Source organism: Engystomops pustulosus, chromosome 8 (assembly GCF_040894005.1).
Source record: "Engystomops pustulosus chromosome 8, aEngPut4.maternal, whole genome shotgun sequence".
Taxonomy (NCBI): domain Eukaryota; kingdom Metazoa; phylum Chordata; class Amphibia; order Anura; family Leptodactylidae; genus Engystomops; species Engystomops pustulosus.
This window is the reverse complement of record NC_092418.1, coordinates 114,674,650-114,692,251: the sequence shown is the minus strand read 5'-3', so window position 1 is coordinate 114,692,251 and position 17,602 is coordinate 114,674,650. Positions and strand designations below refer to the sequence as shown.

At 46.0% G+C, this 17,602-nt stretch overlaps 1 protein-coding gene across 2 annotated transcripts in view; it reads left to right on the top strand.

Moving 5' to 3' along the window:
- The first annotated feature begins 946 nt into the window (after positions 1-946).
- OBSL1 (obscurin like cytoskeletal adaptor 1) overlaps positions 947-17,602 on the top strand; it is a 43,810-nt gene continuing 27,154 nt past the window's right edge. Inside the window, exons 1-12 of one of the 2 annotated variants that reach the window (XM_072122293.1) lie at positions 947-1,430; positions 2,445-3,553; positions 4,777-5,043; positions 5,360-5,620; positions 9,320-9,595; positions 9,678-9,950; positions 10,720-10,992; positions 11,496-11,768; positions 14,811-15,083; positions 15,677-15,943; positions 16,204-16,476; positions 16,910-17,182. In XM_072122293.1, coding sequence (XP_071978394.1) covers positions 2,449-3,553; positions 4,777-5,043; positions 5,360-5,620; positions 9,320-9,595; positions 9,678-9,950; positions 10,720-10,992; positions 11,496-11,768; positions 14,811-15,083; positions 15,677-15,943; positions 16,204-16,476; positions 16,910-17,182 — 3,814 coding nt within the window. In that variant the 5' untranslated portion in view covers positions 947-1,430; positions 2,445-2,448. The remainder of the gene's footprint in view (positions 1,431-2,444; positions 3,554-4,776; positions 5,044-5,359; positions 5,621-9,319; positions 9,596-9,677; positions 9,951-10,719; positions 10,993-11,495; positions 11,769-14,810; positions 15,084-15,676; positions 15,944-16,203; positions 16,477-16,909; positions 17,183-17,602) is intronic. The other variant, XM_072122294.1, reaches the window with a different exon arrangement.

The following is a 17,602-nucleotide window of genomic DNA, read 5'->3' as shown; positions in this document are numbered from 1 at the left end:
GTGTCAGTTTGTAGACCAGACCATTAACATTGGACGCATTGGGACCAGATTCTATGTCTCTGTATTAGGATGATTGACAAGGGATAAACATGATCAGATCTTACCAATCAAACCATTCGCCTACAATGAAACAATCCAGTGAAGACTTACAATTACTTACAAAGTATGGCCAGTACGTGGCTGTAAAGCTCCTACAGGGAAAGTAAGAAACATAATAATAATAATTCTTTATTTATATAGCGCACACAGACTCCGCAGCGCTGCACAGAACTTGTCACATCAGTCCCTGTCCCCAATGGGGCTCACAATCTAATCACCTACCAGTCTGTTTTGGAGTGTGGGAGGAAACCGGAGGACCCGGAGGAAACCCATGCAAACACGGAGAGAACAAACAAACTCTTTGCAGATATTGACCCGGGGACTTGAACCCACACCTATACTTTCTAACAGAGCACATTGTCAACTGCCAGAGGGGGAAGTAGACTAATTTCTATCCAGTGCCTATTCCCAGTACCATAGATTTGCAGCAGCTACACATACAATAATGCCGGAAAACTTTGCAAATAAGACTTTTTGTTGTGGAAATCGTACATGAGAGAACCAGCTTAAGTCGCAAACTAATGCAGTGGTTACTGGCGCCTTATATAATGCCTTCGGAATCCTTGGATAGGGATAAGCGTCCCGGCCGCTGCCCCTGGCCCCTGTGGTCGGTTACAGGAGATGACTTGTAGTTTTAGGCGTTACACGATCTGGGCGCTTGATTCGGTTTGGATCAGGGATACGGTGTATTATAAGCGTGGTATGTGAGCGGTGCCAGGCGGCATGCTGGGACAGGCTCATGCCACACGCCGCATATCTTTTTGCGTCCCCGTCCGTCCTGTTCTCGCCCAGGGGGGTGTCGGACTGTCCCGCAGGAGCTGCTGTGATGGATGGCAGAACAGTAAAGTGCTGTGATTATGTCGGAAGTGATAGGAGAGGAATGCATTGCTGACATTCATCTACTACATGGAAGGGGGGCCCCGACCATGACGTTATCTTCTACCCATGTCACACGCCCCGGCATACCTATCTGTACCAATCAATCACTGGCATGGCCGCCACACACTCCTTGCTATGAAACAGATCCCACCAGGAGGCGTTTATGCCCGGGGTCTCAGCTTCCACCTGTTTCTGCATTACAACCCTTTCTGCTCGGCCGTCAGCTCCTTCGCTCCTGTGTTTCAGGGGGTTATGACAGAATCAGCTGCTACAACACTTTATCTGGAGACTAAAATTAGGATTGTTTGTGGGTGAGGAGGAGCTGCTCTGCGTCTTCACGGCTCACATCCACACGCGATCAATACCCCTGGACAAAGGACCCTTCACAAGACCCCCCCCCAAAGTCACCGTCCACTAGACCAAGCGGGAGGGAAAGTGTGACATTATTACAGGTAAAGATTTCATTGTGGCTATTGCTTTCTGTTATCTGCTGCCTCTGGTTATGACAGATGGGGGGGGGGGGGGGGTGACTGTCTGCCCCGGTGTTACTTCTTTCTTATACATTATATGTAGGGGACCCACGGAATAGTCCTTACTTTATGGCACTTTCAATCCGACCCTTTTTCTTCCCATTTCAATGCGGAACTAATGGACAGAATCCAACTTCCAGAACTACAGAATTTTTTAGCTTTTAGAGTTTCATCAGATTGTGAGGTTCATTAGTCTATAACCTGTAGCAGGACTACAACTCCCAGCATGTCCGTAAGAGCTTGTAGGATGATCATTCAGTGCAGAAGACCTAATTCAAGTCCACTAGTCCTGTCTGGGAACTTCTGCTTCTTTTAAAGTTCTCTTAAATTTGACCCTTCCCTTTAAATAGAGATGAATCTTTGTTTTCACCCAGAGACTGAAATCTTGTCCTGTTTAATGTATCTCACAGCTGAAATTCTGTTCCAATTGTATCAAGTCCTGGATACATAGACATTAGAAATACATATCTGTTTGCTGTCGTGTTCGTCACAATGTAATAGTTTGTATTTCAGATTTTATCTACACTTGATCCAATGGTGGAGACTTATCATAAGTATCTGAGAGCAGAACTGTTCTAGTTGCCCTTGGCAACCAATCAGAGCTCTCCTTTGATTTTCCCACATCAATTTATAAAATAAAAGCTGAGCTGTGATTGGTTGCCATTAGCACTGTTTAGTAACTGTTTTACCTCAGACACTTCTGATAAATTTCCCCCAATGGGTCACAACATCCATCGGGGTAAGAATGGGCACATCCTATTTAAAGTAAGTGGGTTTCTTCAGGAACTACTTGTGTTTGGCATGTGAAGGAAACTGATACAATGTAGAATTATTTACATCAAACTAAAAAATCCAGGAAATTCCAAAAAGTTTGTCCAAAAATTGATGCTGTATTTTGTCTCTCTGGTTTTTATTGTTGTGATTTTGTTCTTGCAGGTCGATGGCGGCTTTGTCCCTCCCGCCTCACAACTCGCACATGGGTCTAGACATGCCGGGGAGCGCTCCACGTTTTCTGTGCTTTCCCCGTTCAGTCACAGCACCCATTGGCACCCATGCCGTTCTGAGATGCCGTATAAGTGGAGACCCACCACCCAGTGTATTGTGGGAACGAGTTGGAAATATCCGTCTTGAGTTGGGGGACAGATGCTACTCTCAGAGAGATGGGGACTGGTACCAGCTGGTCATCAGTGACCTGCGGCTTGAGGATTCGGGCCATTATATGTGTAGGGCTAGTAATTGGTCGGGGGAAGGCTATGCCGGTGCCAAACTCACCGTGATACTCAACAGTACTATGGTCAATGAGCCACGTATCGCTCTACCAAATGATGCCTTTTCCCCAACGAGGTTGGCCGATGTGTCGTCTTCCAACACCGACCCTTTTATCGAAACAACCCAAGAGCCAACTTTATTGGATATGACCAACAGTGGTGACCACCACACCGAAGGCCCCGATTTCACTCCATATTTTCAGCTCCTTCCAAGGTCCCAGAGGTTAACCCGTGGTCAAAGTGGTGAATTCACATGCAAAGTTTTGGGGAAACCAGAGCCTACAATTCGTTGGGAAAAAGATGGAAGGGGCCTTGAAGAAATTTTTGATAGATCCCATTACCAATTGTCCCCTGGTGGTCACACCTTGAGTATCAATCATGTCCGCCCCCCAGATGCTGGAATCTATGTGTGTCGGGCCACCAATTCTGTTGGTCAGTGTTTGGCTGCGGCTGTTCTTCTGGTGGATCCCACCCCACGCCAAGGTCCTGAACCAATTCCAGGGGACCCCCCAGCTCAGGTTAAAGTGTTTACAGTCAATGAAGGGAAACACGCCAAGCTCCGCTGTCTGGTTACTGGGAAACCAAGACCTGAGATTGTCTGGCGCAAAGATGGGCGAGCAGTCAGTCCCGGGCGCCGAACTCTCATTTATGAAGACCGCGATGGGCACTTCATACTAAAGGTGCTCTTCTGTCGCCAACAAGATCGAGGCTTGTATGTGTGCGGTGCCTCAAACACAGCTGGAAACACGCTCAGTGCTGTCATGTTACATGTACGAGGTATGTACTAGGAACACCAAATGCAATTTGATTTATTGGTAATATCAAAAGAGGGCATCACTCATCTTGATGGGCTGGGCATATGGAGCTTGCACCCGTAATCCTATAGTTGGGATGGGATGCAGTTATATTCCCTAAAAGGGTTGGACAGGTGAGGTTGGCACATCCCGGCAATCTGGTGTAGATTTCAGAATTTTTGGATACGGTAGTTGATAGGACCCATTTGAAAGAGGTGCCCAATGTATTGTTATGGCTTCCAATTCATGGTGCCTTGGGTGATCTATCTGGATTATCAAGTGAAGGAATACAGCCTTATTCTGGGGAAGTGCACCAGACATAGGGGCTCACCCTTATATTGGAAGTCATGGGGAACATCATTAGGACCATCATGATGATGGGACAGCCATAGAGCCTACAGCACAGGGCTCCAACCTACTCTTTCACCTACAGCCTGCACATCTGGTAAGACCACCAGTAGGGACCCCAGTTATTATTGGGTCCCTATTGTGGGCTTTGATCATTTAAAGGGACAAGTCCACAAACTATCAAACATACCACCATCTACATTGTAGGTGGTACTGCTAGAGATGAATTAATGAACCCCTAATGGAAAATCTGTATATTCTACCACCCCACCATAGATGGTGTGTGACTGCACCATTGCTTTCTGTGCTATAATCGGTCCATTTTTCTGTCGCTCACCTTATTTCTTGACTACTTACATGGATTGAAGCTCACACAATAGGGGCACTGCTCAGCATGGCATAAACATGTGACGGTCACCCTGGTAAAGAGACTGGTAAATGTGCTCAATATTCACCACTTACGGTAGTTCTATTTAAAGGAATGAGTGACCTAACCATAGAAGCCAAGGCTCCCGCCTCTTCATGATTTCACATGTTTATGGCATAGTCTAAAGAGAGTCTATGGGGGTCTTTGCATTGATGACATATATCTGAATCTATAGGATACATATCTTATTAATGGAGGAAAGACCACTAGGACCACCATTAATATTGAAAATGTGGGTCCACCAGTGCCCTGAGTGTATGGAGTGGTGGTACACATGTTCGGCCGGTGGTCCTTTCACTTCTATAGTAGTTTCTAGACAAAGTGAATGAAGCAATGTTCTCTTGGTCAATGAAAGTCCCAGCACCCACACCCCAGTGATCAGACCCCCAAAATCAACAGATGTGACAAATATACCCCTCTTTCTCTTACAGAGGTAGGAGAATGTTTTCCAGCTCCGCTGAGAGACATAGCCGTGAGGGAGGGGCAGGACGCCATTTTGGAGTGTTCAGTTCCAGAAGGGACGAGGACATCCTGGTACCTGGAGGATCAGAGACTTCATCCTGGAAAGAGACATCATATGGAGGAACATGGAACCTTGAGACGACTGATAATCCGAGGGGCCCGGACAGATGATGATGGGGTCTACGTATGCCAGACCAATAGAGGGGCCCAGAGCATTGCAGAAGTCGCAGTAAGAGGTGAGGTCCAATTCCACTGATATTTATGCTATTTAACATCTTAAATTTCAGAACATTTTTAAGAATCGTACCTGATCTATTCATGAACACCCAAATCCAAGCATTTGAGAAGGAGCAACATATTTGTCAACCAAACCACCTACTGTGAACTTCATTTTGGGAAGTCACATGTCAGACTGTGGGCTGGAGCTAAGTTTCTAACTTCAGAAAGATTGTTGCATAAACGGGAAAGCAATAGCAAAAGTTTTATGGCCCCTTTAAGATTTAAGTAAAGGATTTATTGTATCATAACCAATAAATGATGTCTCCTGCTCAGGGCCCATTGTGAAGAAGCTCCCCAGACGTCTAGAAGTTGCCGAAGGTGGAAACGCAGCCTTCTGTGCCGAGACCGAGAGTGAAGTGGAGCAGGTCGGTTGGACCCATGACGGTCACATCCTGTCTGAGGATCATAAGACAGTTGTGAAAAGTTTTGGGAGGACCCACGTTTTGGTGATGGTCGGGGTCACACAGAAAGATGCCGGTATCATACAGTTCCACGCTGGGCTTTCCGAGTCCTCCTGTCAGCTGCGGGTGAAAGGTAAGTAACACCAATGATTTGGTTATATTCAGGGGCGTAACTTGAGGGGGTGCAGAGGTTGCGATCACACCCGGGCCCAAGAGGTTTAGGGGGCCCTTATGGTGTCACTTTCCCATATGAGAAGGCTATTACTATAAAACATACAATTTAGTCGGGGGCCCGGCACAGACTTTGCACTGGGGCCCCTCAGCTTCTAGATACGCCACTGGTTATATCATTGGGTTTAAGATCAAAGTATAAATTTATGACCTTTAATCATGACGATGAGTGGAGGCTCAATGTAATTACCTTACACCGAGTGCCATGTAGGGGCCAACTACACCTCTTCACAGCCTTTAGTAGATGGCACGTCACCGATTCTGGCACAGTTGGATTTTTTTTTGCCCACCCTCTACTGTTCCTGATTAATCATTGTTTTTACTTGTGGCCCTCAATGTGTCCATTAGGCTCCCATCTGTAAGGTGGGAGGTCTGTTCTAGCACATGACAGGATTCAGCCTAATTAGCATATCGTGTGCAAAAACTAATTACACTGATTGCTCAGCTACGGTGGTGGTGGTGGGGTGGGGGGGGTTAGAGAAAATGATGCAACTGCTCCCGAATCGGTAAAGACATTTATTAAGGAATACAAAGAGTCGGAGGTGATAAGAGGTCCTCCTTATTCTAGAAGATAGAATACATCCCCTGTTATTATTATATAGGAAATGTCTCATGCAGGAGATAACCTCGAATTACATAAAATAATGCCACAATTTGCAGATAAATCAGATCCCCAGTGTTGGCAGCGCCTGTAACTCTCCATCTCAGGAAAGGGTTAGTATCTGAGCCTTGGCTTAATATAGGGATCTATTAAGCAATCAGTCATCACAGAATTTTGCACCTAAACACGATACAGCGATAAATAGCGGATGAAGCTGATGCCCTTTGGTATGTATATGTGTCTGTTTTACATTCTTGGTCTTTAAGAGGTTAATCCGAGGGTGCGCTGAAGACTTCTTGCAGCGCTGAGCCGCCTCTTCTATGAATATTGTTGGATTAACGAGATCCCACGTGGTGCTGTACCGCTACATGTCTCACTAATGAGATAACCAAATGCTCCTCCGTATGTTCAGCCTGAATCATAACAGCTCAATCTCTCCTCCAGTCACTTATGACGAAGAGGTTCTGTCCTTAAAGTCACATATTCACCTTCTGAACCTTTTCTGCCATAATAGGAAATTCTACTTAAAAATTCCTAATGCCACAGTCTGGAAGTCACAATGATTACAAAAAGTTCCACTCCATGGGCTGGGGGTAGGGTAGTACATAGTGATGGTGTCATTGGTGCTCGTGATCCAATCCTTCAACAGACATAGCAAAGGTGATTACGACCAAAGTAAGTCAATGGGGTTCATTTACTTACCCGGTCCTGTTGCAATCCAGCAGCGTGTTCTCCGACGAGGATTCGGGTGTTCCAGCGATTCACAAAGGTAGTTCCCCCGATGTCCACTAGGTGTCGCTGCTGCGCCGAGGTCCGCCGGAGTTCATCATCCCATTCCTGGTGCATGTAAGTGCATGTCAAGCGACACTTTTTTTTTTAAGATACCGCGGTTTTTCCGAATCCGCCGGGTTTTCCGACGGCCACACCCTACCGCCACAATCCCCCCCCCCCCCCCCGTTTTTTGTTGCATGCAAGCCGGCACCAATGCGACACAATTCGATCGCATGCGCCAAAACTATACAATTCTGCAAACCCAACGGAAAAACACGATTCGGACCCTTAGTAATTGTGCCCAAATGAGGCAGATACAAGGTGATGGTAATTACCCCATCTATATGAAATGCTATATAGCGCTCCAAAACTTTATCAGATATTCTCCGCCAAGATGCACAATCTCTGTAGACAGGACATTAGACTTTCTGGGTCTCCATTGTGTGATGTTTTTTTGGGCTTCATTATTAAATTTATTTTGATCTGCATGGTTCGCCTTTCATGTTCTCCAATGTTCTGGACTCCATAGTTGGTGCTTTCTTGGTTTCCAAGAACTTAGTCCTATTTTAGTGGCTTCCGCTGTTTTTTATTTAATAGTTTCCAAGTTTCAGTCTTTCTGTTTTGTCTTTGTTTCCCTCAATTGTTTGGTCTTTCTTGGTCTATATTACTTGGTTTATTTCTTGGGGTTTCTTGTTCTCTATTGATTTGTCTTACTTGTCATCCATTGCTTGATCTTTCTTGTCCTCCATTGCTTGATCTTACTTGTCATCCATTGCTTGATCTTTCTTGTCCTCCATTGCTTGATCTTTCTTGTCCTCCATTGCTTGATCTTTCTTGTCCTCCATTGCTTGATCTTTCTTGTCCTCCATTGCTTGATCTTTCTTGTCCTCCATTGCTTGATCTTTCTTGGTCTCCGGTGTTTGGTCTTTCTTGGTCTCCAGTGTTTGGTCTTTCTTGGTCTCCAGTGTTTGGTCTTTCTTGGTCTCCAGTGTTTGGTCTTTCTTGGTCTCCAGTGTTTGGTCTTTCTTGGTCTCCAGTGTTTGGTCTTTCTTGGTCTCCAGTGTTTGGTCTTTCTTGGTCTCCAGTGTTTGGTCTTTCTTGGTCTCCAGTGTTTGGTCTTTCTTGGTCTCCAGTGTTTGGTCTTTCTTGGTCTCCAGTGTTTGGTCTTTCTTGGTCTCCTGTGTTTGGTCTTTCTTGGTCTCCAGTGTTTGGTCTTTCTTGGTCTCCAGATTTTGGTCTTTCTTGGTCTCCTTTACTTAGTCTTTTTTTAAACCATTGTTCAGTCTTGGTCTCCATTGTTCAGTCTTGGTCTCCATTGTTCAGTCTTGGTCTCCATTGTTCACTCTTGGTCTCCATTGTTCGGTCTTTCTTGATTTCCACTGTTCGGTCTTTCTTGGTCTCCTTTACTTTGTCTTTGTTGATCTCCATTGTTCAGTCTTGGTCTCTATTGTTCGCTCTTGGTCTCCATTGTTTGGTCTTTCTTGGTCTTCTTTACTTGGTATTTTGTGGTCTCCATCATTCAGCCTATCTTGGTCTATATTGTTTGGTCTTTCTTGGTCCCTATTGTTGGTATCTTAATTATATGATATTTTCTGGTCTCCATTGTCTAGTCTTTCTTGGTCTCCTTTACTTGGTCTTTCTTGGTCTCCAGTGTTCAATCTTTCTTGACTTCCACTGTTCAGTCTTTGTTGATCTCCATTGTTCAGTCTCGTTCTCTATTGTTCGCTCTTGTTCTCCATTGTTCGGTCTTTCTTGGTCTCCATTACTTAGTCTTTTTTGATCTCCATTGTTCAGTCTTGGTCTCCATTGTTCACTCTTGGTCTCCATTGTTCGGTCTTTCTTGATTTCCACTGTTCGGTCTTTCTTGGTCTCCTTTACTTTGTCTTTGTTGATCTCCATTGTTCAGTCTTGGTCTCTATTGTTCGCTCTTGGTCTCCATTGTTTGGTCTTGGTCTCCTTTACTTGGTATTTTGTGGTCTCCATCATTCAGCCTATCTTGGTCTATATTGTTTGGTCTTTCTTGGTCCCTATTGTTGGTATCTTAATTATATGATATTTTCTGGTCTCCATTGTCTAGTCTTTCTTGGCGTCCATTATTTTGTCATTCTTGGTCTCCACTATAGGCTCCTTGTATATATTCTCGCTCATGTGCACAAATATATTGCCTTTACCACTAATGAAGATGAATGTAGAAGAAATCTGCCACATGATAGTTTTTCTTTTCTTCAGCCCGGGGGTCCAGCATTGCCGCAGCCTCTGGAGAAACATCTAACAGGACACTGGACGCTGGGCAACCTGTCTGCCTCAGCTGCCAGGTTCTCAGCTCAGGGGCTAAAGTGCGCTGGATGAAGGATGGGCAGGAGGTGGATACAGGAGGACGCTTCTCCCTACAGTCAGATGGAAGGATGAGGAGGCTTCTCATCTCATCACTGGACCCATCAGATAGCGGGACCTACACCTGTCACCTGGGTAATGACAGCACCAGCTTCAATGTCACCGTGTCTGGTAAGAACCTTTTTTACCCTTTCCAATGCTGACGTCTATATGCTAAGTGTCTTCCTACCTTCCTAAAACTTTTTATTTTCAGAGCCTCCAGTAAAGATCATAAACACCAGTGATGACACAGAGCACAGATGTGTGAGCGGAGAGCCCCTGGTGCTGAGCTGTGAGGTGTCCCGGGAGAACGCTCATGTGCGCTGGTACCGGGATGGTGAGGAGGTGGAGGAGAGCGAGAACATCAGGGTGGAGTCCGAGGGGAGACATCGTAGACTGGTGATGACATGTGCCAGACCAGAAGATGCTGGAGAGTTTGTCTGTAATGCTGGAGAAGACTCTGTCTTCTATAATGTGTCCATATCAGGTGAGTTAAAGACAAGGCAAAGGTATTTTGGACAGACATAATCTGCTGGAAAAATAGAATACTGATCCTGAGTTACATCCTGTATTATACCCCAGAGCTGCACTCACTATTCTGCTGCTGGTGCAGTCACTGTGTACATACATGACATTACTTATCCTGTACTGATCCTGAGTTACATCCTGTATTATACCCCAGAGCTGCACTCACTATTCTGCTGCTGGTGCAGTCACTGTGTATATACATGACATTACTTATCCTGTACTGATCCTGAGTTACATCCTGTATTATACTCCAGAGCTGCACTCACTATTCTGCTGCTGGTGCAGTCACTGTGTACATACATGACATTACTTATCCTGTACTGATCCTGAGTTACATCCTGTATTATACCCCAGAGCTGCACTCACTATTCTGCTGCTGGTGCAGTCACTGTGTACATACATGACATTACTTATCCTGTACTGATCCTGAGTTACATCCTGTATTATACCCCAGAGCTGCACTCACTATTCTGCTGCTGGTGCAGTCACTGTGTACATACATGACATTACTTATCCTGTACTGATCCTGAGTTACATCCTGTATTATACCCCAGAGCTGCACTCACTATTCTGCTGCTGGTGCAGTCACTGTGTACATACATGACATTACTTATCCTGTACTGATCCTGAGTTACATCCTGTATTATACTCCAGAGCTGCACTCACTATTCTGCTGCTGGTGCAGTCACTGTGTATATACATGACATTACTTATCTTACACCCTATAGAGCCTCCAGTGAAGATCATAAACACAAGTGATGACACAGAGCACAGATGTGTTAGCGGAGAGCCCCTGGTGCTGAGCTGTGAGGTGTCCCAGGAGAACGCTCCTGTGCGCTGGTACCGGGATGGTTTGGAGGTGGAGGAGAGCGAGAACATCAGGTTGGAGTCCGAGGGGAGACATCGTAGACTGGTGATGACCTGCGTTAGGCCAGAGGACTCGGGGGAGTTTGTCTGCGACACTGGAGATGACTCAGTCTTCTACAATGTGACGGTGACAGGTCAGTGACGAGCTCCAGAGCCTTCGCACCTTTGTCTTCCTGTAACAATGAACTAATTCCAGTGTCTAGGATTTTGGCTGGAGACCAGCGATAAATATAGCGCCTGATACAAACAGCCGGGCGATTAGGTAGTAAGATGGGGACAATAAAGGAGAGAACTTGAGCAGGCGGCGGATAAGACAACTGGACCCAGTTCAAGTTACCTCCATTAACCCCTTATCAGGATGCTGGAATTCATACGTCACCTCTAGAAGTGGTAGATGTGGCAACTGGTCATACACAAAAATGATCAAAAAATCTAAGAGTGGGGTCATCTGTTCTTTGGAGGACCCATACTGTATTAATTGTGAATGAGGACTGTGTAATACTTCATTTCCCCTGAAGAGGCAGTGTAGGGAAATGGTTTAGCTTAATTCATTGTAGAAGCCATATACCTGATCCAGTTGCCCCCCAGGTTGTTGTTTTCCACCCGTCCCCCTCCTAGTCTTGTTTGTCTTCCTCAGAACCTCCTGTGAAAATACTGAACACCAGTGATGACGTGGAGCACAGGTCCATGAGTGGTGAGCGCCTGGTGCTGAGCTGCGAGGTCTCCAGAGAAAACGCCCGTGTGCACTGGTACAAAGATGGCGCCGAGCTACAGGAGAGCGACAACATCAGAATGGAGGCAAATGGAAGAGAGCGAAGGTTGATTATTGCTGCTGCGCGGCTGGAGGACTCCGGGGAGTTTGTATGTGATGCTGGGCAGGACTCCATCTCTTACCGGGTGTCTGTAGCAGGTCAGTAATTGGACTTGGCTGCATCGAGTTGACGAGGCCTCGGCCCTGCCCCTAATTCCAACTCCTTAGCGATCCCACACGGTATAATTCCCTATTTCCTGTGCCGAACCCACATAGTTAAGTGTCCTCTTCTTGTGGCCCCACTGTATAATGCTTCCAGTCCTATACCCCCCTACAAACTTTATAATGCCTTCTGTGGACCCCATATATAATACTCCCTAATACCAACTAATATTGCTCCCTTACACATAGGGCAGTGGTGGCTAACCTATGGCACTGGTGTCAGAGGTGGCACTCGGAGCCCTTTCTGTGGGCACTCAGGCCATTACTAGAGAGGACTCCCAGTATCTTCCTGCAGTCCCAGACAGCCCAGGACTTGCTGTGCACAGAGCTATTTTAAAGTGACAAGTTGTGGACAGATCTGGATTATCATTGTAGCGCCTGCTCCGGCCCTGACAATTCTTCCTGTTTATGGGACCCGGGAGGGAAACTACAATGATCATCCAAATGTCTTCTATTTTCTGCTTTATTGGTGTCCTCAGGTGCCGGTATCAATGAAAGCTGTGACAGAGAAGGGAGTATAAATCACAAATTACATTTCTGTGCTGGCACTTTGCGACAAATAAGTGGGTCTTGGTTGTAGTTTTGGCACTCGGTCTCTAAAAGTTTGCCATCACTGACATAGGGGATCATTTACTAAGGGCCGAATCGCTCTTTTTCGTCGGGTTTTGCCGAAAATTACCGATTTGCGCCAAATTGCCCCGGGTTTGTGGCGCATGTGATCGGATTGTGGCGCATTGGCGCTGGCATGCACGTGACGGAGATCGGGGGGCGTGGCCCGAAAAATACAGCAGAATTTTTAAAAAAAATTTGTCGCTTGACACGCGCTTACATGCACCCAGGAATAGGATGGTGAACTACAGTCGAATTCAGCGCAGCAGCGACACCTGGTGGACATCGGGCGCACGACCTTAGTGAATCGCCGGAAGACCCGAATCCTCGACGGAGAACACGTCGCTGGATCACGACAGGACCGGGTAAGTAAATCTGCCCCATAATGCCCCTTCTCTATTTTACTGCCCTCCATTCCAGTAGCCCCACACTCATAATAACCACTTTTATGTTAGACCCTCTTTTCTAATGCCCTCTTTACTGGTGGTCTCCAACTAATAGCTCCCCATTTCATAGAGTTAAGACCAGAAAGATAACTGTTTCTGGACCGTGGGGCTAAATCTAGGTGTGCTTCATGAATCTGGGCTATGGTGTAGGACAGTGGTGGTGAACCTATGGCACAGGAGGTGGCACTCAGAGCCCTCTCTGTGGGCACCCAGCACAGAATTCACCAGAGAAGACTCAAGGCCTCGTCCTGCAGTCCCAGGCCGCCAAGGACCTGCCATGATCATTGCAGGAGGACCTAGAAGGTGTGGAGAGACCTGGATTATTATTGGAGCTCCTGCCCCAGAATTCTTCCTGTTCAGGAGATCCTAAACAATAATAATCCAAATTTCTTCTCTTTCTTTCTATTGTATTAGTGTCTTCAGGTGCTGATAAGATTGAAAGCTTTAACAAATCAGGGAGCAAACAGTTACTGCTTAAAGGAGACCTAGGAAGGTAGATCCGTTGGTAGGTGCCTCTAATGTATATAAGCATAGTCCTTGGAAGGGCTAATCCTTTACTCCCCTCTATCTTTTTTTCATCTTTAATTCTGGTAATATGCTAATTTACCAAAGAGGCTACTGGGGCGTGGAATAGCTGGAGCTGAGGCTACACGGAGCAGCTACTCCACGCCTCAGTAGCCTCTGTGATCCTCCCACTCAGTCCCACCCACTTGTGTCCACGAAATCAGTGTTCTGCGCATGCGCAGTAGCTCTGGCTTCGGACCCGAGACCACGCAGCCGGCGGCCTGCGTTCTGCACATGTGCACAACGCTGGCTTTGCGGGCGAGGACATTAAGCTGTATGGGGATGTTTGGGGGGGGGGGGGCATGGGGCACTAAGGGGCCACACCTTTTGTTCCTCTTTTGCCTGGACAAAAATTGGGCGCTAGGAAAAAAGTTGAAATGAAGAACACTGGAAGGAATACAGAACAACCCGTACAGGATCTAGCGTTCTACAGACCTTTCTGGTGCCTTTTATAACCAGGGACGGAAGGGGATTAGCCAATGACTATAGATAGGGATGTGTACGGTCACTTTAAGACATGTTTGTACCTTAATAGGTAAAGTTAAGGGTAAAAAACAGTCTCCTCTATTCTATAATTCATCTTCCAACCTCGTTTTCTTACAATCCTTGTATTTCCGCACCTTTATAGTTCAGAATTCAGTGACCTTTTATGATAAAAGATAAGGATGTGAATGTGTCAGCACAGCGTCAGGCAGCAGCCATGAAAGTGTCAGCCTCTCCAGATGGGGAACAGCTTTGTATAAATCAGCAGATCTCTACAGACCAGAGGCATCTCAAAGTCACATCACTCGTCCCTCTGCGCCACGGATCGTGCGGCTCCGAGAGGGAGATAATCTCCGGGATTTTATTCTCCAACCTTATCATGTGACAGAATAAAAGAAAGAATCAGCTTTGTGGGATGTGCGGTGGTAAAAATGGGTCGTTATCTCAGTACGCATTGTGACGGAACAGAATGGAGTGTGAAGAACTTTGGATATACGAAGACAAAAATTGTAAAAATCAACAAAAATTTTTAGAGAATAGCTAGAATTTTTTTTAGTTTTTTTTGTATTGTGTCATATTCCTGTAGATCTAGTTGCTCTGAGAATGTAAAATACTCACTATTAGCTGCTGCACTTGTGTTTCTCTCTTACTTGGTACACCCCCCCCCCCCCCCTCACCTCTCCATAGACTTCTACACTATAAGATAAAAATTGGTAGGGTAGTCTAGGGAAAATGGGGAGAGCACTGATCCCTTTGAGATAACCTCCACCCTTGGATGTATTCCAATGAATGATAGACGGGGCCAGGAGTGGAGAGCCCTTTACATTGTCACATCACATTTCTTTAGGGTATTTATGAGGTTTTTCTGCTCCTTTAGATCCTCCAGTAAAGATCGTGAACACTGACGATGACGCAGAGCACCGCCATGTCAGCGGGGAACGGGTGGTGCTGAGCTGTGAGGTCTCCAGGGAGAACGCCCAAGTGCACTGGTATAAGGATGGCGAGGAACTAGAAGAAAGCGAGGACCTGGTCATAGAAGCCGATGGTCGTCACCGGAGACTGATCATCCGATCCGCCCGAACCCAGGATTCGGGAGAATTTGTGTGTGATGCCAAGGATGACTCAATTTTCTACAACGTATTTGTGAAAGGTCGGTTTCTCCTCATTCATAACACTTAGGCTACATTCACACTGCTGTATGGAGAACGTATATATGGCCGACGTATATACGGCCTATATACGTCCTCCATAGGCGGCAATGGGCGCACGGCGCCCTATGGGAGCGGTTCGGTGCAGCACACGTGCGGCACTGTACCGCTCCGTACCCGGGAAAAAGATAGGACCTGTCCTATCTTTTCCCATAATACGGCGCCGTTCGCCATGTATCCCTATGGAGAGGGGCGGGGGTGAGCTGCGCTCACCTCCTCCTCCTCTCCCCGTGCACTGCCATTGCCCGCTACAGTATGGTACGGGCGGGCAACGGCAGTGTGAATGTAGCCTTAGGCATTGCCAACCAGCCCTCCCCTCTCTATAGGCTTCTATTGTCAGTTCTTCTTGGTAGACCAAGATGGATTTAACAAACATTTCAGATTGAATATCTTAATAATATTGTCCCATAGGGAAGTTCTCTTCTAGTTATGTGATTACCTGGATGTTTATAATGAAGGCTCCAATTAAAGGTGTTGTCCAGGATTTAGTGCTAGTTTCTAGTTTCCAATTCTGGATCTCTCTCTTTCTCGGTAGACCCTCCAGTGAGGATAATAAACAAGAGTGACACCAAGGAATTACTCAGTGGAGAGCGTCTGGAATTGAGCTGTGAGGTATCCCGAGACAACGCAGAGGTCTACTGGTATAAGGATGATGAGGAAATACAAGAAAGTGAGAACATCATACTGGAGGCTGATGGTTGTCACCACCGGTTGATCATCCTGTCGGTGGAGACAGCCGACTCTGGGGAATTTGTCTGTGATGCCATTGACGACTCTGCCATCTTCGATGTAACTGTAACAGGTCAGTATCACATAGATATATGAGGACAGTAGCTAAATTATAAAACTGCTCTAGGAATGGAGCAACCAATACTGTTTTCCAGAACAATTCAAGGTTAAAGTTGCATGAAGGTGCAAGTTGAACTTCTTCAGAGCTAACCACCATGTTTTGCACAACATAATTAACATTATATTTCTAGTGACGGGTTACCTTGATATTGGCTATTTTATACAGTTGTCTTGAGTCACCACCCTTCATGATCCCTTTCATTCCATATCTAGATCCTCCAGTCAAGATCATAAAAGCTGACGATGATCCGGAATATAACTGTGTGAGTGGAGAACCTGTCTCGCTGAGCTGTGAGGTATCCAGAGAAAACGCTCATGTCCGCTGGTTCCGAGATGGTGTGGAGGTGGTGGAGAGCGAGAACTTCAAGATGGAGTCAAATGGGCGACAACGCAGGTTGATTATACATTGTGCCAAACCAGAGGACTCGGGGGAGTTTGTCTGCGACACTGGAGATGACTCCGTCTTCTACACTGTGATGGTCACAGGTCAGTTTCATTTCTTGGCTGACGTCTTGAAGTTGGGTGGATGATTCATTGCAGAAAGTGCCACAATTATGGAGGAGATGCTCATAAAACCAATGGACCAAAATCATTCGGCATTTCTAATTTGGTGGGACCCATTTACTTGTCCTTCATGCATCTTCTAATGTCACACAAGGATTTTAAGTCAAGGCCTTCACTTGATTTCATATCCTGGTTGCCACATGACATCACATGTCAACTACTTCACTCATGTTCCTATTGTAGTCCCCAAAAATTTGTTCAATACGACTTTCTTACTTTAGGCCATAGAGACCAATGAATTCCCAGGCACATTGATTTCCAACTGGGTGTCCAAACACATTTGGTCCATCTAGTTCCATCTTGCTGAAGATTTCTGTAGAATTGACATAAATCAGTTGTAATTTCTTTCCCCCAGAACCTCCTGTAAGGATACTGAATGCCGATGATGACACTGATGAGAGGTGTCTTAGTGGGGAAGAGCTGGTGTTGAGTTGTGAAGTGTCCCGAGAGAATGCGCTCGTCCGCTGGTACAAAGACGGGGAGAAAATAGAAGAGAGCGAGAGGATTCGGCTGGAGTCTGATGGGACACATCGCCGCCTGGTCATCCAATGTGCACAGACACAAGACTCCGGAGAGTTTGTCTGTGATGCTGGAGATGACTCGATATTCTACAATGTGACTGTGTCAGGTCAGAAGTGGTTATGGCACATGGGGATCACGTACATTATAAAGAAGGGATGTTTAATGGGTTTGAACATGCAGCCTATGAGTTTCTTCATCTTGAGATGGTCTGAGGCATGAGGTGTTTGTCACTTTAGAGTCCAGGTCAAAGCTTTAGAGACACTTAAGACTCTCGAACAAAGGACTGTAAAACAATGACTCATATGGCTTTTGAATAATGACTTCGTACTGTGTAGAGCCAAATGTCCTGACTAAAGATAAATGTGCCCCAATGACCACCTAGAAATGTAGAACAATGACTTAGTGACACTAAAACAAGAAGCTAATCGAGTCTAGAGCCAAAGAACAATGATTGCGTTACACCTGGAACTCTAGAACAATGACTCAATAACACTTGGGAATCTAGAACAATGATTCCTCGACACTA